The sequence below is a fragment of the Zosterops lateralis genome (assembly GCF_965231275.1).
Source record: "Zosterops lateralis genome assembly, chromosome: 15".
NCBI classification, from domain to species: domain Eukaryota; kingdom Metazoa; phylum Chordata; class Aves; order Passeriformes; family Zosteropidae; genus Zosterops; species Zosterops lateralis.
In genome coordinates this window covers 6,651,261-6,673,712 of record NC_139775.1, presented here as the reverse complement: position 1 = coordinate 6,673,712, position 22,452 = coordinate 6,651,261, and the positions used below count along the sequence as shown (strand labels likewise).

At 59.8% G+C, this 22,452-nt stretch overlaps 2 protein-coding genes across 6 annotated transcripts in view; one reads left to right on the top strand and one right to left on the bottom strand.

The window, feature by feature from the left end:
* The window catches only part of CASKIN1 (CASK interacting protein 1), a 29,109-nt gene extending 19,347 nt beyond the window's left edge, over positions 1 to 9,762 (top strand). The window contains exons 12-21 of the mRNA XM_083872842.1: positions 946 to 1,050; positions 1,170 to 1,288; positions 2,523 to 2,610; positions 3,853 to 3,950; positions 4,051 to 4,161; positions 4,232 to 4,333; positions 4,763 to 4,901; positions 4,973 to 7,087; positions 7,196 to 7,589; positions 8,213 to 9,762. Coding sequence (XP_083728968.1) covers positions 946 to 1,050; positions 1,170 to 1,288; positions 2,523 to 2,610; positions 3,853 to 3,950; positions 4,051 to 4,161; positions 4,232 to 4,333; positions 4,763 to 4,901; positions 4,973 to 7,087; positions 7,196 to 7,589; positions 8,213 to 8,309 — 3,368 coding nt within the window. The 3' untranslated portion in view covers positions 8,310 to 9,762. The remainder of the gene's footprint in view (positions 1 to 945; positions 1,051 to 1,169; positions 1,289 to 2,522; positions 2,611 to 3,852; positions 3,951 to 4,050; positions 4,162 to 4,231; positions 4,334 to 4,762; positions 4,902 to 4,972; positions 7,088 to 7,195; positions 7,590 to 8,212) is intronic.
* Positions 9,763 to 10,381: 619 nt separating this feature from the next.
* The window catches only part of TRAF7 (TNF receptor associated factor 7), a 28,780-nt gene continuing 16,709 nt past the window's right edge, over positions 10,382 to 22,452 (bottom strand). For all 5 annotated transcript variants that reach the window (XM_083872732.1, XM_083872735.1, XM_083872733.1 and 2 more), the window contains 15 exons: positions 20,979 to 21,012; positions 19,547 to 19,730; positions 18,770 to 18,904; positions 17,450 to 17,667; positions 17,193 to 17,266; positions 16,657 to 16,705; positions 16,400 to 16,527; positions 15,336 to 15,418; positions 14,906 to 14,945; positions 14,491 to 14,607; positions 13,309 to 13,431; positions 12,457 to 12,576; positions 11,950 to 12,081; positions 11,657 to 11,776; positions 10,382 to 11,125 (listed from right to left, as the gene is read on the bottom strand). In XM_083872732.1, coding sequence (XP_083728858.1) covers positions 11,111 to 11,125; positions 11,657 to 11,776; positions 11,950 to 12,081; positions 12,457 to 12,576; positions 13,309 to 13,431; positions 14,491 to 14,607; positions 14,906 to 14,945; positions 15,336 to 15,418; positions 16,400 to 16,527; positions 16,657 to 16,705; positions 17,193 to 17,266; positions 17,450 to 17,667; positions 18,770 to 18,904; positions 19,547 to 19,730; positions 20,979 to 21,012 — 1,572 coding nt within the window. In that variant the 3' untranslated portion in view covers positions 10,382 to 11,110. The remainder of the gene's footprint in view (positions 11,126 to 11,656; positions 11,777 to 11,949; positions 12,082 to 12,456; positions 12,577 to 13,308; positions 13,432 to 14,490; positions 14,608 to 14,905; positions 14,946 to 15,335; positions 15,419 to 16,399; positions 16,528 to 16,656; positions 16,706 to 17,192; positions 17,267 to 17,449; positions 17,668 to 18,769; positions 18,905 to 19,546; positions 19,731 to 20,978; positions 21,013 to 22,452) is intronic.

Sequence of the window (22,452 nt, the reverse complement as noted above, 5' to 3'; positions counted from 1 at the left end):
GACCTTATCACCTTGTACCACCTTGTCCCCTGATATGGTTGGTGCTGTTGGAGGGAGAAGCTCCATGAACAGAACTGGCCTGGTTGGCAGTGGGGTGACAATATCCCACAGCTGGTGGCAGGGTGGCAGCGCCCCGTGGCTGGCAGCGAGGTGGTAACACCCCATGGCTGGTGGTGGGGTGGCAGTGCCCCGTGGCTGGCAGGACAGTGGCGGGGCCGTGGTGAGGCCATGGCAGCACTGGCCTTGTAGGGCTGTTGTCCATCTCATCTGCTGCTGTTTTCCCCCTGAGCTCAGAGCTGGAGGTCCCTGGTGCAATGAGGCCTGGCAGAGGTGGCCAGCAGTGAGCTGGTGAGGAGCCGTGCCCAGGGGTGACCCTTAAGCTGTGCCCCAGCAGAGGGTCAGGTCCTGTCACCCACTGCTGTGTGCCCTGTGTGCCACCAGGGTTTCTGCACGTGGTGCCTGGCCCTGCATGGCCCCCGTGTCCCCCCAGATGAGTGCAGGCAGCTGCAGGGACACGGCCAGCACTGCCTGGGACAGAGGACAGTGGGGTGGGGACCCTAATCTCAGCTGCTTGAGTTTGCCCCGCTCCCTTTGCTCCCTGCACTGGGTCATGTCCCCATCCTGTTCTGTGAAGGGATGACACGGTCCCTGTCCCTTGTCCAGGCTGAGCCAGGGCACTGGAACACCCCACTGTGGGTCTGTCCCTGGCTGGCAGTAGGGAGGGGATGCTCTGCACAACAGGGACCCAGGGCTGGTCACTGTCACCTCTGCCAGCTTGGGGTGGGACAGGGTCTTAGGATGGTCCCCACCCCTTCCATGTGGGGTTGTTCCCACGTGCAGCAGCGCCAGCCCCAGGGCCGTGGTCACCGGCCCCGTGCCACACCCGTGCGAGCCCGAGCGCAGAGCCACACACCTGACAGCCGCTCTCTCTGCTCTGCCACCAAGGGTCCCGCGGGGCCGACATGAGCCCCTCCCACCTGTCACCGTCGCAGGGCGGATCCACGCCAGCCCCCGCCGAGGAGATCTGGGTGCTGCGGAAACCCTTCGCAGGTACGGCCAGCCGGCACCGGCTGGGACACGCAGCTGGTGCCACGACGTGCCAATGGCTCCGGTGGGGCCTGGCGGGGCTCAGCCCTGACAGCCTCTCCTCTCCTCTCCTCTGTGTGCAGGTGGTGACCGCAGCAGCCTGGGCAGCACGGGCAGCGTGGCCTCGGCGCGCAGCTCGGGGAGCGGGCAGAGCGCGGGCAGCGGGGCGCACGCCCTGCACGCCGGCTCCGAAGGCGTCAAGGTAAGGCGAGCCCTGGGGCTGTGCCAGCTGCTCTTGGCTGCAGTCCTGCAGCATTTGCTGCCTGCCCTGACCTCAGCTGGCATTGGTGCTTGACCGGGTGCTGTGCAGTCTTGTTGATACCCTGAGTGCCACCAGCTATCTGTCACCAACAGTGGCCACCACCGTGTCCCCTCCACCTGGCCCCTGAGGGCTGCCTGGGCCTGGGCTCAGCCTGTGGTAAAACATTCCACAGGTCCATCCAAGGGCTGCTCTGCTGTGTCTCTGCTGCCGCTTGCAGGGGCCTCTGCACTGCCCTGACCTGCACACTCTGCTGCCACTGGCCTGGCACACTGCCACCAGTGCATTACTGCCACCAGCCTGGCACACTGCCACCAGCACCATGCATTGCTGCCACCAGGCTGGTACACTGCCACCAGCACCATGCATTGCTGCCACCAGCCTGGCATACTGCTACCAGTGCATTACTGCCACTGGCCTGGCACACTGCCACCAGTGCATTACTGCCACCAGCCTGGCACACTGCCAACCAATGCATTGCTGCCACCGGCCTGGCACACTGCCACCAGTACCATGCATTGCTGCCACCGGCCTGGCACACTGCCTCCAACACCACGCATTGCTGCCACTGGCACCACACGTTGCCACCGATGCACTGCTGCCACCGACAAACCGCACTGCACTGCACTGCACATGCTGCTCCATCAGCACAGCAATACTGCCACCAATGCACTGCTGCCATCAGCACTGCACGCCGCCCTGACACCGCCGGCACAACAGCCCTGCACCGCCCCCGGGCTGTCCCATTCCCCAGCGATCACCCGCCAGCCCAGTGCCCTGGCACCCTGCCTGCCGTGCCCACGTCCCCCCGAGCCACACCACGCTGCCAGCCGAGGGGGCTCCGTTTTCCGGGGACCCCACATCCCGTGCCGGCAGCCTGGGCTGGGCATGTGCCAGGCTGGATTTGGGGTGCGGCGGTGCCGTGGGCTCCTGCTGCCGGCAAAGCACCATCTGCTGCTCCCGCGGCTCCCGCTCTCCCCGCTGCCGCCGAAATCTGCTGCAGCCCTCCCTGCCCACCCTCGCCCGAGCTGGCGGCACCCGCAGCACACGCAGCATCCACGGTACCCGCGACACCCGCGACACCCGCGACACCCACGACACGCACCCCGCGGCCCGCCGGCCCCCTCCGCCCGCCTCACTCCTGCCTGCTCTCCCCCCTTCCCGGGGTGTTTTTCAGCTGCTGGCAACGGTCCTTTCCCAGAAGGCTTCTGCGCAAGAGTCTGCCGTGGGCGATGGGCCGGCCAAGGCGCAGGACATCCCCGCAGGTGCGTGCTGCGGCCGCCCGGCTGCCGGAGCAGGAGGAGCCCTGGCCGTGCCGTGGATCCAGGGATTTGTCTTTTTTTTTATTGCCACGGCACCCGTCGCCAGAAGAAAAACGTGTGGGTAAAAAATGACTCTCTCGCCTTTCGGCTGCTGCCAGGCCTTCTCCTGCCTCGGTTAGTGGGGGCCCGTGGGGGGGCGGGGGGCGGCGTGGGGCGGGCAGGGGGGGCACCGCTGCTCCCCGGCCCCTTCCCTTCCCTGGCCCCCCCGCCAGCCCTGCTGGAGCCCGAGCGGGGGTTCCCCTCCGCCATCGCCGTCTGGGGGCTGCGGGGAGCACGGCCACGCCACGGGGGTGCCCACGCCACGGGAGTGGCACGTGCCTGGGAACCGGGGGGACAGACGGAACACGTGGGAGGGGGCGTGGGGGGATTGCCCGGAGCTGCCCGGGCTGCGGGGAGGGAGGAGGCTGCGGGCAGAGAGAACCGGGGACGGGGGATGCGCTCCGGGGAGGGGGCGCGCACATGGAGGGGGGTGGGCGCGCGGGGAGGGGGCCGCAGACGTTGCCAGGGGGAGGGGGAAAGATGCCGGAGCGATGCAGACGCAAGTGGGATGCAGACGTGAGGGAGATGCACACGGCAGAGGGATGCACATGTGAGGAGAATGCCCACGCGAGTGGGATGCAGATGCCCGAAGGATGCACACACCGCACACACTCACACTCATGGAAGATTCAGTCGCTGGTGGGGAGGAAGGGGTTTTTCTTGTTTATCCTGATCAGAAACACGAGGCAAAAATTTCAGGGCACCCCTCCTTACCCTGGAGGGTGGGCACCAAGGGATGCCCGTGGTGGGGAGGGGCAGGGGATGAACAGCTCGTGCGAGCCTGCCTGGGCTGATGGCAAGGCCGGAGGAGTGAGGCCAGAGGCTTTTGGGCAGAGGGACCCCTCTGGCTGCTGCCTGGGCGCCAGGGACTCTGGGATCCTCCAGATGGCTCTGGAGGAGAGATCTGGCTGAGTCCCACTGCTGGGGGCTGTGCTGGGTGCGGCAGCTCACCTGCCCCTCCCCGAGGGGCAGCGCCGTGTCCAGGGCACCACGGGGTGCTCTGGGCTGCTGTGCTGGGCTGGGTTTCACTCTCCTGCGCCTGCCTCGGCCCTGCCAACCTGGGGTGTGGCTGTGGTATCCCCCTTGCACTTGGCCGGAGCCCCGGCTGGGCAGCCCCGGCCCCGCTGACCGCTGCCCCTCCGGCAGGCTCGTCGCGGTCGCAGAGCGTGGCCAGCTCCCCGTACGCCCCCCAGCCCCCCGCCGAGCCCCAGCTGAAGAAAATGGAGCCGCCGTCAGAGGGGAAGGTGAGCGGGGAGCATGTGGGGACAGCTTGGGGGACACGGGCAGGAGCGGCAGGCCCCCATCCCTAGAGCTGCCCCGATCCATCTGTCCCTCTCTCCCCAGAGCTCGGAGGCCGTGTACCAGTGGCTCTGCAAGTTCCAGCTGCAGCTCTACGCGCCCAACTTCATCAACGCTGGCTACGACATCACCACCATCAGCCGGATGACGCCGGAGGTGGGGCCGGGGGCGGTGGGAGGGCGGCACGGCCGGGCCAGGGCAGCACTGACCCCCCTCTCTGCCCCAGGACCTCACGGCCATCGGGGTCACCAAGCCGGGGCACAGGAAGAAGATCGCCTCCGAGATCAACAGCCTCAACATCCCCGATTGGCTGCCTGAGTACAAACCGGTGAGCAGGGCCAGGGGGACAAAAGCCACATCCGTGGTGGCAATGAGTCTCCTCCTCCCTTTGAGGGAAGGGTGGCACCGGACAAGGGTGGGAGCTGGCTCCATGGTCCCAGAGCTGCCCATGTCCCTTCCTGAGAGCTCCCCAGGGACCATCAGGCTGGTGCCAGTTGTCATCCATGTGGAGGTGGCACTGTCCCCTGACATCCCTCCTGCCCCGATGTCTGGGCACAGTGAGAGGCTTCCCATGGGAACAGAGCTGGGAATAGCCCGGGATGCTTGTGGGGCACAGGGACAGCACAGGGACAGGGAGAGTCCCCTGGGGCTGTGATCCCCCAGCAAATGGACTCTCCTGTGTGCTGTGGGTGCTGGGGTGGCAGGACCAGGCCCTGCTGCCGGCAGGTGCTGAGCCGTGCCCCGCACCCCACCCTAGGCCAACCTGGCGCTGTGGCTCTCCATGATCGGCCTGTCCCAGTACTACAAGGTGCTGGTGGAGAACGGCTACGAGAACATCGACTTCATCACCGACATCACCTGGGAGGACCTGCAGGAGATCGGCATCACCAAGCTGGGTAAGGCCCTGCGTGCGGCGCCGCCTGCGGTGGCCTCGGTGGTGACACTGACGGCGCGTCCCACCCCCCAGGCCACCAGAAGAAGCTGATGCTGGCGGTGAAGAAGCTGGCGGAGCTGCAGCGCGCCGAGCTGGGCAAGTACGAGCCGGGGACGCTGAAGAGGAAGGCGTCGGGGCCGTGCCCGGAGGTGCTGGCCATCGAGTCTCCCCCGCCGGAACCGCCCGAGTGCCAGTCGCCCAAGATGAGCACCTTCCAGGACAGCGAGCTCAGCAGCGAGCTGCAGGTGGCCATAACGGGCGAAGGCCCCGAGGAGCCTCCCGAGAAGGCGGCGAACCCCGCGGCCCCCGGGTACCGCTCGCCGCCGGGGCTGGGCGGCCGCGCCCGGGTGATGAGCAGCTCGCAGGAGCTGCTGGGGGACGGCCCGCGGGGCCCCCCCGCCGCCGCCATCTCCAAGAGCCAGGAGTACCTGGCGGAGGGGGCCGGGGAGAGCCCCCCCGCGCCGCCCAAGGAGAGCCGCCCGGCCCGGCACGGGCACCCCGTGAAGCGAGCCAGCGTGCCCCCGGTGCCCGGCAAGCCCCGGCAGCCCTTCCCGGCCTCCGCCGGGCAGCTGACGCCGCCGCAGACCCCCGGCAAGGCGCGACCCTCGTCCCCGCAAGGCCCGGCGGCCCCTCACGCCACCGCCAAGGTGAAGCCCACCCCGCAGCTGCTGCCGCCCGGCGAGCGCCCGGCATCGCCCCGCTCCCTGCCCCAGTCGCCCACGCACCGCGGCTTCGCCTACGTCCTGCCCCAGCCCGCCGAGGGCGAGGCGGCGCCGCCGGGGGTGCCCGTGCTGCCCGTGTCGGTGCCCGTGCTGTGCCTGCCGCCGGCGGGCGAGGGCGAGGAGGAGCCGGGCAGGCCGAAGAAGCGGGCGCACAGCCTGAACCGCTACGCGGCCTCGGACAGCGAGCAGGAGCGGGACGAGCTGCTGGTGCCGGACGCGGGGCCCTACGCCACCGTCCAGCGCCGCGTGGGCCGCAGCCACTCGGTGCGGGCGCCCGCCGGCGGCGACAAGAACGTCAACCGCAGCCAGTCCTTCGCCGTCCGCCCCAAGAAGAAGGGACCCCCGCCGCCCCCTCCCAAACGCTCCAGCTCCGCCATCTCCAGCGCCGGCATGGCCGAGGACTTCCCCAAGGAGGGTGAGGGCGAGGCGGCCGTCGGAGTCCCGGGCGCCGAGGGCGAGGGCCGCCGGGAGCAGCGGCGGGCGAGCGACCTGGGCGGCAGCGTGGACACGGGCAGCGCCGGCAGCGTGCGCAGCATCGCGGCCATGCTGGAGATGTCCTCCATCGGCGGCGGGGCCCGAGCGCTGGCGCTGCAGAAGCCGCACGTGGCCGCCGGGCCGGGGCAGGCGCCGGCCAAGGCGCCCGAGGGATACTATCTCCAGCCCGGGCCGCCTCCGGGCAGCCCCGACCGCGCCCGCGTGGCCACCGTCCTGGCCACCGTCAAGCACAAGGAGGCCATCGGGCTGGACGGGGAGGTGGTGAACCGGCGCCGGACCATCAGCGGCCCCGTCACCGGGCTGGTGGCGGCCGCCCGCCGCGAGCGCGCCGACAGCGTGCGGTCGGAGGCGGCCGCCGACGGCCCCGGCGAGCGGCTGCGGGTGGATCGCGGCGGCTCCCCCGACGGCATCCCCTTCGCCGAGGACGGCACCCTCACCATCAAGCAGCGGCCGCGGCCCCTGGGGCCGGCCCGGGGCGAGACGGGCGAGGGGCTGTCCCCGGCCCACCGCCACGGGGACCTGGCCAAGGTGGAGGCCAGCGCCACGCTCAAGCGGCGGATCCGGGCCAGGCAGAGCCAGCAGGACGGCGTCCGCTTCGTCCTCACCGAGTCCGACACCGTCAAGCGCCGGCCCAAAGCCAAGGACAAGGAGCCGGCGCTGGAGCCGGCCGCGCTGGCCGTGTACCAGAACGGCACCGGCACCGTGAAGCGGCGGCCCGCCTCGGAGCTGAGCGGGGCCGAGCCGCCGCCCACCCCGCCGCCCGCCGCCCGCCCCGACGGCCCCGAGTTCGTCCCGCCGCCCGCAGAGCCCAAGAAGCCCTACAAGCCGCCTGTGTCCCCCAAGCCTGTGCTGACGCAGCCGCCTCAGAAGATGCCCGGGCCGCCGATGCCCGTCCCCAAAAAGGTGCCCATCCCGAGCCCCGGCAGCCCAGGTAGGTGCCCCGCCAGCCCCCTCGGGACGGGCGCTCCTCAGGGCGGACGCCGGGGGGGGGTCTCAGCCGGCCCCGCCGCCCTCCTGCCCCTCTCCCTTCTCTCCGCAGAGGTGAAGCGGGTCCACGGCACGCCGCCCCCGGTGTCCCCCAAGCCCGCTCCGCCCCCCACGGCGCCCAAGCCCCCCAAGCCCCACGCCGCCATCCAGTCGGTGAGCGCCAGCTCCACGCCGGCCCCGTCGCCAGCCCGGCAGCTGAGCCCCGCGGCCAAGCCCTCCAGCACCCCGCCCTCGCTCTGCTCCAGCCCCGCCAAGCCCCTGTCGCCCGGCGCGCAGCCCCAGCAGGTGCCGGTGAAGCCGCCGCGTTCCACCATCGCCAGCCCGTCCGTGGACAGCGCCGGGCCCGAGCTGGCGCAGCAGAAGCTGGAGGAGACGAGTGCGTCCCTGGCCGCCGCGCTGCAGGCGGTGGAGGAGAAGATCAAGCAGGAGGACAGTCAGGCGGCAGAGTAAGGGCCTGCAGGGGTGGGTGGCGGGCCCCGGGGAGGGTGTGAGGCCACTCGGGGCTACCGAGCACGGGAGGCCGTAAGGACCGTGCACAGGGGTCAGGCCGTGTCACCGCGGGGGGTGTGGGATGGTGCTGGGGGACACCGGTGGAGCATCAGGGGACCCCGGCTGGAACCGCGCTGGGGAGGTGACACTGAAGGACATCTTGCCGGAGCGGCAGGGGCGGGGGGACCTTGGCATGTGGGTGCCCTGGGGCACGTCTTGGAGAGGGGACAATGGGGACATGGAGCCAGAACTCTGTGCCGTGGCACTGGGGCCACAGTGCTGGGCACCGCAGCGCAGAGGGGCGAGAGGGCCGTGCCGTGGGGCGGGAGGGCGGTGCTGTGGGGCAGAGGGGGCCGTGCCGTGGGGCAGGAGGGCCGTGCCGTGGGGCACAGGGGGCCGTGCCGTGGGGCAGAGGGGGCCGTGCCGTGGGGCAGGAGGGCGGTGCTGTGGGGCAGAGGGGGCCGTGCCGTGGGGCAGGAGGGCGGTGCCGTGGGGCGGGAGGGCGGTGCCGTGGGGCACAGGGGGCCGTGCCGTGTCCCCGGCCCGTGCGCTGCCCTGACCCGTCTCTGTCACTCCCCAGCTCGGCCGTGGAGTCGAAGAGCACCGTGAGCATCCTGGACGACATTGGCAGCATGTTCGACGACCTGGCGGATCAGCTGGATGCCATGCTGGAGTGAGGGGCGCCAGGGCCCCGAGAACCTCAGGGCTTACGTGGGCACAAGGGCACAACGATCCACGATCCCCCGGCCCCGCCGCCCTCTCCCCGTCCCCTTTGTACAGCCGTCCCCTCCCGGACATCCCGTCCCTCGGGGTTTGCACAAAGAAGAAGATACCTCAGGATTGTGCTCACGGACTCGGCGCCGGCTCCGGCAGGACTCCCTTTTGCAGAAGCAAAAAAAAAAAAAAAAAAAAAAAAAAAAAAAAAAAAAACAAAACACCACAAAACGTAGAAATAAAACCCAACAGAAGAAACAAAGCAACACGCTCCGGGGGGGCTCCCGGCTGACCCGTCCGGTGGCCGCCCGTGCCCTGCCAGCCCCGGCCGCGGGTCCCCGCGACCCGAATGTAGCACAAGCCCTGCCCGGCGCGGTGCCTCCACCGGCCGCCTGTCACCCGTGGCGTTTGCTGGTGGCGGGGCCGGGCGGGCAAATGCACTTGGGTTTCTTTGCTCCGTTTTTAATTTTGATTTTTAAACTTTGTTTTTTTTCTCGGTCGGCGTTGGCGGGGGCAGGCGAGGCTGGCGGTGGCCCTGGGGGCAGCGGGACGTGCCCCTGCCCGGCCCCTCCCCGCCCGGGGACAGGACGGTAATAAGCTATTAAAAAAAAAAAAAAAAAAAAAAAAAGTATTAATTTATTGGAGGGGGGAAAAAAAAATAAAAAAAAAAGATATAAGGCAGATTTCCCCCAATCCCAAAACAATAAAAAGAAATAAACTTTAACAAATATATATTTAAAAGATTTAAAAATATTAGCAATTATATATAAAGCAGTTTAAAAGAAATCAAGAGAAAACTGGATTTTAGCTTGAGAAAAACTATTAGATTATACTAAGCTGTGTGTCTTGTGGCAAACTCATTCTAAGAGTAGCACAATATTTACCTTTTCTCTGGGTGGAAGGTACGTGCGAGGTTCTGGTCGGGTTTTCCGTTGGGATTCAGTGTCGCGTCTTTCTGTTTCCACCGTTACGAACTCAAAGGATGTGCCTTGTTTTATGGAGGTTTTTGTTAATTCTTACACTGGAGGTGTTTCATTTCTTTTGGAGTGTCTTCAGGGTTTGGTTTCCATTCCTTTTTATTATTGCTTCAGTTGTCGGTCTCTGTCTGGGTGTGTGTGGGTGTGCGTGGGTGTGCACGCGGGGTGCGTGTGCCCGGCGTGTCCTGCGGGATCACCGCTGTATATTCCTGTACAAACTGGAGTTGGAGTCTGGTTCAGTCGCTTGAGTCCTGATGAATGCATTTTTTGCTTGTGGTTTCCAAACAAAAGTGTTGCTGTTCCTTTTTCTCGAGACGTGGAGTGGTCTCTCTCCCTCTTTCCCTCTCTTCCTCCCTGCCCCGTCTCCCCGTCTCTCCTGTTGTGGTCGCTGATCCAAATGTGTTTGGCACAACTTTGAAATTTCTTTTGAAAAAAACAACAACCCAACAAAACACACACAAAAAAAAGACTTTAAAAATAATTAAAAAAAAATAAATAAATCACCCACCTGAAAATATCTGTTGAAAAGAAAGAAAAAAAAAATGTATCTAAAAAAAAAAATCCATAAAGTTCTACATGATGGATATATACATATATATATTTTTTATGATTAAGTTATGGACTCTGTATCGTATCCCATCTGTCCAGCTCTGCATCTTGGTGCTGCTCCCTGCTCTTCTGTGCTTAGATTTCACCTCTACTCGTCTTTATTCTTCCTATTCTGAATTGTAGATGGCTCGTGGTGCTGTGAAGACGTTTGCTCCTATACCAAGTCTGGCAACAAATATTTAAACAAAAATAAAAAAATAAAACCCCTGCCAGGCTGCCACCACTGTTTGTGTCCCCAAGCCCTCCCAAGTCCTTGTGGCGTGCCAGGTGTTGGGTGATGTGCCAAGTGTTTGTGCTGCACGGTCTGAGGGCACCCCTGGGTGCCTCTGTGGGGTGCTTGGACCTGTCCCCAGAGAGGTGCCTGGGCCCTACACCCCAATTTTCACCCCACGAGGCCAGTGCTGGCTGCTGGCTCCCTGCAATAACTCACACCGGGCAGGAACAACTCTTTCTGCTTTTATTGTCAATGAAGAAATAATCAAATCTATATTACAATCTTAAAAACAGTAGAAAATGTGAGTAAAAATGCAACGGAGGCTTTTTGTCTTTAATGTGGAGACCATTATTACAGGGTGGTGAACAATGGGCTTGTGGAACTTGATTTGAGAACTAGCTGTGGCATAAAAATCGTACCTGGCTACTCAAGGAAACATCTCTTCCCAGATGGATCGGCCCGGCGCCTTGGCAGTAAAATTAAATATTAGAGACAGAAAGGGGTCGGGTGCCCACCCAGGGTACAGCCTAAAGCTCAGTCCTGCCATGGACAGGGGCCCAGCCCCGCAGTGTCCCCACCAAGATGGGCAGATCTGTCCAGTCCTGGTGCTGGCCAAGGGTTGTGCTCCCCTGACCCCGAGCCCCAGTGTTACCCGAGCTCAGCCTGGGGGTGTCCCCAGCTGAGGGGACAGAGGCAGAGGAGGACACTGGCACTGGAACAGCTTCCTCTTTTCCAATCATCTGGGGCAGATCTGAGGGAACACCTGGAGTGTCCATGGGGCAGAGCTGTCCGGAGAGCCGCCAGCCGGGGTCCGGGGCGAGCCGGCTGAGGGGCAGCAGCAGCAGCAGGCAGTGGTTGGTGCAGGAGGAGCTGCAGCAGTCATTTTAGTGGTGTGGTCACCCACAGGCCGATGGAGGGGAGAGTTTTTGGTCTTTCAGTGTGCAGGACTCGTGTGGCGCTCTCGTTAGCACGTCCAGACCTGCAGACAGACAATGGCACCGCAGGGAGTGACTCCTGAGCAGCCCTGTGGGCTTCTCCTCATCCCCCACAGAGCTTCCCTCTGGGCTACCAACATCCACAACACTGTCAGGATGGAAACCTCCCACCCGTGGAGAACCATCCCCTTGTTTCAAATAATCCAAGAATCATTAAGTTTGGAAATTACCCCAAGATCATTGAATCCAACCTGTGACTGATCCCTAAGTTGTCACCTAGCCCAGAGCACTGAGTGCCACATCCAGTCATTTCCTCAACACCTCCAGGGATGAGGACTCCACCACCTCCCTGGAAACCCTTAGCACTCCCTTCCATGAAGAAATGCTTCCTGATGTCCAACCTGAACCTCCCCTGGCCCAGCTTGAGATTATGTCCTGTTATCTGATCACTTATTCCCGGGGAGCAGAGCTCAACCCTCACCTGTCACTTTGACAAGGGCTCCTAACTCACTTAATGCCCTAATTCCAGCACTGGAAGAATCCAAACCATGCAGGAGAAGCCTGAGCAAACCCACCTTTACAGTGCTGTCCACAGCGCCAGAGAAGAGGCGGCCGCGGGACACGGCCAGGGCGGTGACACTGCCCTGGTGGCGCAGCAGGGTCTGGGTGCAGATCATGTTGTCCATGCTCCACACCTGCAGGGACATGGTGAGTGTGAGCCCAGCACAGCCTGGAGCACTGTGAGGGACGGGAATGCTGCATGTCATGGGTGACAGGGGTGACACAGAGTGACACACAGGGCTGGGGATGCTCCTGCCCTTCCCTTGAAGTTCATGGGCTGTCCCAGGGTCCAGCCCCACACACGCACCCTGAGCGAGCGGTCATAGGACGCGCTGAAGACTTTGGTTTGATCAGGCGTGGAGATGACGGCGAGGGCATAGACTGTCCCCACGTGCCCGGTCAGCGTGCGGACCTGCTCCTTGGTCTCGATGTCCCAGACCTGCGGGGGACAGCCGGGCTTGAGGGTGGCACTGGGCTGAGGCCACCGAGCTCTCCTCTGAGAGGAGGGGACATTCCTCCATGCACACTCTGCAGGGTGGGTGCTGTGCCCGAGGGGACAGGCAGAACCAGGTGCCCATCCCCAAGCCCCTGTCCCCAAGCCCCGCAGCCCTGTCCCCACTCCCAAGCCCCTGTCCCCATCCCCATGTCCCTGTCCCTACCCCCAAGCCCCTGTCCCCATCCCCACGTCCATATCCCCCTTCCCAAGCCCCTGTCCCCATCCCCATGTCCCTGTCCCCACCCCCAAGCCCCTGTCCCCATCCCCAAGCCCCTGTCCCCACTCCCAAGCCAAGCAGCCCTGGCAGCTGATCCGTACGTGGATGAGGTTCTCGTAGGTGCCGCACACGATGTGGTGGTTGGTCACGGCGATGGAGTACACGCTGCCTCCCGATGTCTGCAGCACATGCACACACTCCAGGTTCCTGATGTCCCAGATCTGAGAGAGAGCCAGCAGAGGCAGGATGAGACCCTTCTCCAGAGGGGAGATCCCTTGCAGCCATTCTGCTGTGCACAGAGTCAGCCTGGCTCCCCGTGTGCTCAGATCACACCTTAAGGGACAAACCTATCCCAGCTGGGAATGTTCAGCACTGAAGAGCAAATCCTCGTTATCTTATTTAGCTGCCCAACTTTAAATATCCAGGCTGGAAACGTGTGGAGACTTCACACCCTTTGTGCATGACTGCACATATGTACACACACAGCCCAGCCCTTGATAGCACTAAAACCCAAGGCAGACAAATTAACAGAGATTCATTAACGCCGAAGAAGGGCAACTTCCAATTTTCCTGTGTTCCCCAGATGCTGAGAGGTGAACTATTCATCAAAACCTGAGCCAGCACAGAGGAGGGAGGGCAGTGGGAACCCTCACAGGGATTTATGGTCACTCTGCAGCCAGACAGTGACCTTCCCCCGTTATCAGCAGGAGTGTCAGTGCAGATAAGGCTGTGGCAGCCGCGAGGCGCCGTAGCTGAGGCCCCAGTTTATCCCAGTGAGCCTCTCCAGCAGCCCCCGAGGCCCAGCCTGTGGAGATGGAATCAGCACAGGACAGTCCCACGTGTCAGCAGAGCTCTCACATCCCAGCAGCTGCCTCTGGTGCTCCTGCCTCAGTTCACAGCACAGAGAAAACAAGGAGAGGTGACTCAGGGTGTCACGAGTGCCAGGGACCCACCTTGATGGTCTGGTAAGATCCACTGTATAGATAGTTCTGGGAAGCCACCAGCGCTCGAACCCAGTGGTTGAGACCTGTCAGCTCCTTCTTCAGCTTGAGCTCAGTACCCACAATATCCCACACCTGTGGAAAGCAGGGACACACACACACACATATCAGGAGGAATCTCACTGGGGCTGGGCAGGACAGGGACAGCAGTGCCCACCTATCGTATTCACCCTGCCCGAGGCCCTCACAGCTCCTGGGGGGATCCCTGTGCCAGCTCCCCTGCCTGATGGGAATTGCCCAATCCCACTGACTTGCCAATAAAACCCAGTAACTGCTGAGGAAGCACAATCCCTGAGGGAGCAGCCAGCCTGGAGCCTGCATTATTGCTGGCAGAGACCCTCCCCTAGCAAAGCCACAGGCTGCAAAACCTAAACCACAGCTGCAGCAAGGAACTGCCCTGCACTTCCACCCCCACAAAGTTTCTCTCCCACCCCTGGCACACAGGGACTGGCAGATCTCACTACCCCCACTCTGAGCCTGCTTGGCTCATTGGCAGGAAGTGGCCAGGCATGACAAACCCAAAAGGCCCCAGATTGTCCTTGTGCTATGTGGCTGCTCCAGCCTTGAGCCCTCTCCAGAGCTGAACCACTCCAGGCCCCAGATACAGAAAAGAGCAGAGTCCTCTTACAGATGGATGGGCCCATAAGCTGTCTCACCAGGAGCTGGAAGAAGAACCATGGGAGCCTAGCCAAGGCTTTAAAGGGCAGCCTGAAAAGCTGTTCTTGATTTCTGCATGTTTTAGGTAGTGAATACACACTCAAGATCCTTTGGAGGCAGTTTCAAAACAGGCAGCCTGAATCTCCAGCCAATTCTGGAGCCCAGACACAATTCCCAATGGTCTGGGCAGGTCTGTTGGGGGCCTGAGGACACACATGCTCAGGAACTGCCAGGATGCCCCAGCTGCAGCCTCAGGTTTACAGAGTTGGAAGAAATACAGTGTTTTTGCAGCCAGAGAACAGCTTCCCCTTGAGCACAAAGCATGGGCTAAACCTGTGCAGTGCTGGCTGCTCTGTAGCTCAAGAGACCTTAGCAACAAGGTCACCTACAGGCCAAAATGCCACTTCCTTCCTCTTTGGACACTTCTGCCTAAGAGTCTGGTCCCCAGACAGCCCCAGAGGGGCCCTGGAGCTGCACCTTGATGGCTTTGAGGGAGCCACTGAAGAGCATGTTGTGTGAGGAGACCAAAGTGCAAACAGGATTGTCGTGTGCTCGGATCGTGTTCACCTTCTGCAGGTTTTGAATATCCCAGACCTGCAAACGAGAATCATGGAATGGTTTAGGTGGGAAAAGCCCTCTAAGATCAAGTCCAGCACTGTCAAACCCATCAAAGCAGAGCACCCATGAGGGGCCAGGCAGGCCACCCTGCCCCAGCTCAGAGCACCAGCCTCCTGCTCCCAGGCAGGAGCAGGGAGTGGGAAATCCAGCCTGCAGGAAACCCCCCAGCCCCAGCCAGCAGTGGATCCAGCACAAGAGGGTTATCAATCCCACAGCCCTGTCAGAGGAGGGACAGTCCCTGCTGCAGAGCAGGCTGAGGGTGCCCCATACTCACGATGATGGTGCAGTCAGCAGAGCCACTGTACAGCTTGTTCCTGCAATGACATCGGGACACAAAGTGGGGTCACTGAGGGACAGTGCCATGTGCAGGGTCCCACCCAGCTCGTCCCCAGGAACTGGGAGGGACAGGAGCTGCAGCCTCACTGGGCCAAGGCTGTGCACACCCACCCCAGAACAGCCCCAGTTCCTGTGGAAGGCCAGGCTGCCCTTGGAGCAGGGAGCCAAGCTCCCCACTGGTGACCAGGAGAGGAAACCAGGACATGGGGGAGACCAGAGAGACACGCTCTTTGTCCATTTTTCCAGAGCAAAGATGCAAGATGCACCTCTCATGCCTAATTTGGCACATGCAGGACAGAGGATGGGAATTGTGAGGGCATGCTCAGGGGCCCCAGGGCTGTCCCCACCCTCCCCAGGTCCTCACTCACCCCTGGATGCAGAGAGCCAGCACAATTCCATCATGACCCTCCAGGGTCTTTTGGCACTTGTATGTGGTACAGGTGTCCCACACCTAACAGAAAACACAAGGCAGAGGCTGGAGTGGGATGTCAGCACCCACAGGAGAAACAGGCTGGCTGTCACCTGGGCACTGGCCCAGGCCTGCAGACTTGGCTAGCAAAGGGAATTAATGGACTGCCGAGGGTCAGGCTGAAGCTAATGAGACACAGGCCAGCAGCAGGAATCCGCTGCTCCAGCTTTGCCTCCCTCTGCCTATGCCAACACAACACATTGAGACAAAGGAGCAGCTCTCAGGCTCCTGCTTTAGCACTTCCCACTCCATCCCAGGCCTCCAGTGGCACAGCTTCCTCTGCCACTGCAAAGGCTTTTCCCCTGAGAGGAATGTGGGAATGTGGTGCCCAGAGCAGCCAGGACAGGGGAGAAATCTGCTTTCCTTCCCTAAAGTACAGCAATATCCATTTCCTTCCACGTGGCTCTAAAACCAAGGAAACTAAACCAAAATTCTGCTCCTGGCAGGGTTAGTCATGGCAGCCCATGAGGGTCCCCAGCCTGGCCAGCAGCCACCACGGTGACACTAGGAAGGGCTGTTGAGGCTGCACCAGGGCAGTGCTGTCAGTCTGAGTTACTGCAAACAGGACAAAGAAAAACAAACAGGCCATAAAATAGGGAAAGGACACACTGGATCAGGGACAAATGTTTTGTTCTAAGATGACTTTTTTTTATAACAAAGGAACATAAAATCAGAAGCTGAAATAGTCCTGAATACCCTAAATGTCACATAAAGCAAAACCAGCAGCTGCAGGAATGAGATTCTAATCAGGGCTTTGCAAAGATCTCTGTTTGTCTCTCAGTTTCACTAGCACATAATGTTTCTTTGCAGAGAATTTTGTCCAACTATAATCACAACGAATCACTTGATTCTTTGGAGGAAACTTTTGGAAGTGACATCTCCCCAGCCCACAAATGAACTCAGCTTCTGTTCCATGGCTTCATGTGCAAATGCAGAAGGTGCTTGGAAGAGGGAAGCTCTTACCTTAATGGTTTTGTCTGAGGAGCCACTGAAGAGCAAGTCTCCTATGGAGTACACACACAAACACCACACAGGGCCTTGGTGGCCCACAAAGGTCCCCTTGCACTTGAAGATCTGCTGAGGATCATAGGCTGCAGAAAGGAGAGCCAGGTGAGGGAGGGAAAGCAGGGCTGCTGTTCTGCACAGCTGTGAGAGCATCCAGGAGCCCCCTGGGCATCCCCCACACCCAGCCCAGGCAATGGGGCAGCAGGGATACTCACATCCAAGGATGCCCATGTTGAGCCGAGCATTGATGTGGGAGAGCTCATCCTGAAAAACACAACAAGCTGTGTGAGCTGTGGAGCCATCCAGGCCAGCCTGGCCTGGGCATGGCTTTAGGACTGTCCCCTCCACTGCTACAACCCCTCTTGTCTTGTTGACTCCCACAGGGCCCTTCCTCAGCAGCTGACTCATCCTCTGAGCAGAGGTTTCTGCTCCACTCTGTGGCTACCACATCCCTCTGTCACCTCCCTCCAGAGACCACAGGGCTCTGACAGCACCTCAGACCTGCACTAAACTCTCCAGTATTCAGAGAGGCCCAGAAATACATCTCAGAATATACTGTCCTCACTCTGCGATTCACCAGACTGCTTGGATCTGCCTACGTCCCTGCTTTCTGCAGGCAGGGATAAGGGACAATGCCCCTGTAAAAGGCCCAGGTTTTGGAGCAGAAGGCTCTCCCCAAAGCCTCCCCCCAGTGCAGGAGAAGCCCAGCTAGGAGCAGAGCCAGGTAACTCTACCCCAGGGCAGTCCTCACATTCAACATGGAGGCATCCCTGCGGAATTCCATCAGGTCCTCGCTCAGCTTGCTCTGATTCTCATCCAGCACATCTGCAAGAGAGGGACAGGCCCAGAGTCACTGCAGAGCCACTGATGGCATCCCAGGGAACAGGCAGAGGGCACCCAGTGCCTTCCAACTTCAGAACACATTGCTGCAGTCAGCAGAGAAAGCAACCCTGCAATGCACCATCCAAAAGCTGCCCTGCCCCTACAGCTCTCTGTGTGCACACTCACCAAACTTCAGCTCCAGGTTCTTCTCCAGCTGGTCGATTTTCTCAGAGAGTTTCCCCAGCATGGAGCGCAGGAAGGCGATCTCCTGGTCCTTCTGGGCCATTGCCACCTGCATCTCATGGAAGCGATCATCAGTCTGCTGCAGGAACTCCTTCAGACCCTCAAACTTGCACGTCTCCAAGTGGGTCTCGTAGGTGTCCTGGTTTCCTATGAACGTGCACCTGGAGGGAAGGCAGATGCTGGCTGGAGCAGGGCTCACATGGAGATTCCTTGCTCAGCTGGCTCCTCAGGGGAGCTCCAAGGCCTGTGTGGGTCCCCAGCTGTCCTGCTCCTCCTGCCAGCAGCAGGGATGTTGTGGTTCGTGATCCTTCAAAGGGTGGACTTGATCATCTTGGAAGTCCTTTCCAATTTTAATGATTCTATGATCCTGCTGGGAGAGGCAACGGCAGGACAAGAGAGGCCGAGCAGCTCCCATTCTTCCAGCCAGGGCACTGGCCCCAAACTGGATTGTCTGTTTGGGAAGTTGCAAGCAAAAGCAGATCTTGGGCAGGAGACAGAGTGTGGCATCAGTTTGTTGTGTTCACCAAGAGCCATCTAAACCAGTGGAAAAAACTGCAGCTGACCTCAGCAGATGCTGACTTTGGCCTGCAGCACGGCACAGAGTCAGGGCTGCTCTGCCAGGACTTGCCTTGCTCTGCCTCTGCCAAGACATGGCTTAGGATCATGAAATCATAGAATTGTTGAGGTTGGAAAAGGCCTCCAACATTGAGTCCACTCATTCCCTCAAGGCCACTGCTAACCCATGTCCCCAAGTGCCACATCTACATGGCACTGAAATCCCTCGAGGATGGGGACTCCACCACTGCCCTGTGCCTGTGCTGGAAGAACTTTCTGTGAACCCTCTTCCTGCAAGAGTAAACCCAAGCAGCGGCTGCCCTGGGGCTCGGGTGACAGGGAAACCTCTGAGGTGGATCAGCACTTCCCTTGCCTTGGGACAAGGCCTGCTTGGCAAGACACTGCCATGGAGCTCAAATTATTCTCATCCTCATCCCCCTCTCTTCATGCTCTCACTCTCCTCCACATGTTCTGCCTGTGCACTCAACCCTCCACCTCACCAGGCACCATGACCTGCCTGTCCCCACCCAGAGGCTCTGGGGCTGCCTCCTGCAATCCCTGAAACCCCCAGCTCAGCCTCAGGCCAATGCACAGCACTGGGGAGAGCTGCTCAGAGGCCTCGGGGCCGCCCCAAGGCTGCAGCAGCCAAAAAGCAGCTCAGTAATGAGCTCAGTGCAGCTCCCACACTGAAAAGCATCAGCTCCTTACCCGTATTTGGAGTGGGGACACTTGATGTGCTCACACTCCTTCAGGTGAGCCTCCAGGTTCATTTTGAGGAGGGGAGGGCAGCTGGGGTTGTTGGGGCAGCGCACGGGCCTGTAATCACAGCTGCTCTCATGATCCCTGTTCACGGAGAGAAGCAAAAAAAGCAGGGAAAAATCAGCAACAAGCAAAAATTAATGGGAACAACAGATCATCAGGAGAGGAGCAAACCAGCCCTGTGAGGCTGCCAGATGATCCAAAGCCTCCTGCTCTCAGACTGCAATTCCAGCTTTAAATTCTCATTTGTACAGAAAATTGAGAGTAATAATAGGCCGCATTTTCACAGGGCACATCTACTTCTGCAGCTGATGGGCTGAGCCTTCAGGCAGCCATCAACAACAGGCAATGGGCAGGGAAAACAGGGAATGCAGTTAGGATGGGGAGAGAGATTGACTTCAAACTCACAGGATATAACCAAGATAATTCCCCTCACAAAAAAAAAAATCCCAAGTTCTTGACCACAGCTATGTGGTCAAGATCCCAGATGTGAGGTGGCTGCTCTCACAATGCACCCCCTGTCCCAGTGCTGGCACTCAGGGAGCAGAAAACAGCCTCATTCCCCTGCCACCAGCCCACCTGCCTCCACCTGCACTGTCCCCTGAAGCCATCCTGCCCACCCCCCTGGCACAGCCAAATAGAGTGCGGCTGGCAGGAGCCCCAGGGCAGTTCAGGGCTGGCACAGCCCTGTCCCTGGAGAGGCTGCAGGCTGCAGCAAGCACTCACTTCCTGGAACTGAGCTTGATGGTGAAGGGGCAGCCTCGGGGGTCTACCTCGAAGGCAGTGGGCTTGCTGCTGGCGGCGGGCCGGCAGCCGTACTTGCAGTGGATGAAGAGCTCCCCGATCTGCTCGGCCACCGCGATGTTGTTCACCACCACCGTCAGCTTGGCGTTATCCACGGGGCACTTCTCTGCCAATGGAAGGGGGAGTGACACAGTCAGTGAGGGCTGAGACAGGGCAGTGGGGTTTCCAAGAGCCCCTGCGTGGAAATTGTGGTTTTCTGCCTGAATCCCCTAGGTGTGTGGCCAGGAATATCCACCCAAGGTCTGCAAGGCATTACCTTTGGGTTTGTCTTGGGGCTTGGAAAAGTTACAGCTTATGTTAATCCATAATGATTTGAGGAAGCTGCCAATGAAAGAAGCCCACACTGCCTTGTGCTAGCTGAAGGGTGAGTGTTCACAGGCAGTGAGCACAAATCACCATATGCCCCAGCCATAACCTGCTCCTCACTCAGGCCTGGGCTCAGCTCCTGCTGCCAGCAACCACTGAAACCCAGAATCCTCTAGGCTGGAAAAACCTCCAAGATCATTGAGTCCAAGCCTTGGACCAATCACCACCTCATCAACTGAGCTCTGCCACATCCAGTTGTTCATGGAACACTCCAGGCATGGGGAATGCAATTGCAAAGCCTTTTGCTACAGATCTGTGGGTTGGGGTTGATAGAGCAGAGCACGGTGAGGGGATTAACATGCAAAGCAGAGGGACCTCTTCCATACGGAACACAAAAATCTTAAGGCAGAAAGAGCTGCTGCTTTGCAGGACTCCCCAGGGAGCCTCCTTAGGGCTCACTGTTCTGGTAATGCCGATGGCTTGGCTTTGTGCTGAACAACAGCTTGCCAAGAGGGACACAGGCTGGTGCCAAAAAAAGTCTTTTTTTGCAGCCAGAGTCCAACCTAAGCAGGAGCCGGTTAGCCCAGGCCAGCAGCCAGGGGCTTGGACTCTCCCAGGGCTCTGGAAGAGCTGGGTGAGCTAAAGCAGCTCAGTGGGGCTCAGTCAGGGGCCAGAGCCCTGGCACTGGGGAAGGGGGAGAAAGGGTTGATGCCAAACATGGCCCCTGGTCCTTTATCCAGGCAGCCACAGAAAGCTTTCAGTTTGAAATCAGTGGGTCAACTCTAGGCGAGACATGTATTATCCTGGGATTATCCATTGCATTTTCCAGGATCTGAGAACATCCTGTGCCCAGCCCTCTCTGCAGTGCCCATGCTCCAGAGTGTACTATCAGCCCCCAGCCCCTCACTGCTGCAGTGGCATATCTGACTGACAGGCTTGTTTTAAGCCCTTTGGACATTTTTCTGCAGGTTTCTCTTTAGGTGAAAGCAAACAAACCAGAAAATAACAGTGTTTTGGCTGCATCACACAAGAACAGTTCTGTACTCACCAGATGTTAAGGCACATCTCCTGCAAAACGTGTGCTGTGGAGAGAGAAAGGAACAGCAGCGTCAGCGTAAAACGAGAGCAGGGAAATTATTCCCTGTGGCTACTGATGGGAAAGGTGGGAGATACCAAAGCCTGTGGCTCAGGAGCCTCAGCAGCTGTTCTGCCTATTTTAGCTCAGCACCACAGGGCAAACCCCAGCTGCTTGCTCAGGCAGCTCAGGGTGAAGCACAGGTCCTACTCCCAAGAGCACTGAACACACAGTTTGGAGCTTTGATGCTCTCCCCGTTCAGGATCAGGCCATGATCGTGGTGAAGCCAAAGTCAGGGGCATGTTCTGCAACACTCTGATACTCATGGGATTACTAAATCCTGGAATGGTTTGGATTGGAAAGGATCTCTGAGATCATCAAGTTTCAACTCCCTGCCGTGGGCATGGACACCTCCCATCAGACCAGGACTCAGAGCTCCATCCTGCCTGCTCTTGAACACATCTGAGTCTTTTCTACCCTCCACATCTGCATAGAGTTTCTCTGTTTCACCCTCCACTGTAGCCCATGTCATTCCTCTCATCCTCCTAAGGAGTCCTCGAGGGAAGGGGAAGCCTGGCCTCTCCCTGTCCTTGCTCAGTCAGCCCATCACATCCATCCCTCTGGAGCCCTCTTAAGGTAGCAGAAGCTGCCCTGTCCTGCTGTCAGGCAGATGGAACAGCTGGTTTGTAACCCCATTAAATGCTCTGTAAATTTGAGCACTTTAAATAGCTCCCCTCTCCGTTCTGACAGTTTAACTTGACAAAGTAGCAAACACAATCTAACACACTAATGAACATAAAGGCTGCAGCATTTCACTGGTCCTGATCCTGCCCCATGCATTCCCTGGAGCCTCCTCAGCCACATTCCCTGGCCAGGGAGCCAGCTCTTGGCAGGCCTGTGAGTCCCCCTCTGGAGCTGTTATCTGCTGCCCTGCTCCCATGGCCTTTTCCTGCCCGGCACAGCTGCACCGAGCTCCCTCCAGAGCTGCCAGAGCAGGACTGCAGATGAAGCCAGGCTGCTTCCTGCAGTGGGGCTTTTTCCACATTAACCAGTAAATCTCTGTGTCTCTGTGTGCAGAGCTGCTTACTGGAATGGTGCAGCTAAACTGCACCAGCTTCCAGCACTTTTGGGGAATAGCACCCTCACTGCAATAAACAATTCTGAGCTCTGCTGCTGTTGCTACAGCCCCATCCTGGTGATCAGAAGCACGTCAGAAGCATTACAGCCATCTCAAAGCCATCTTTCTTCACAAGCAGCACAGAAACAGGAATAATATACAGCTTCTATTAAATCCTAGTAAAATGGAATCCAGAAGAATATTCATAATACCCCGTGCCTTTCATTTGAGGATCTCAAATCCCTTTGCAAGCATTAACTAAATGAAGCTTCAAGCCATTCTTCTTTTATAAGCAACACTTCCTTCACAACTGAAGCACAACCATTCCCG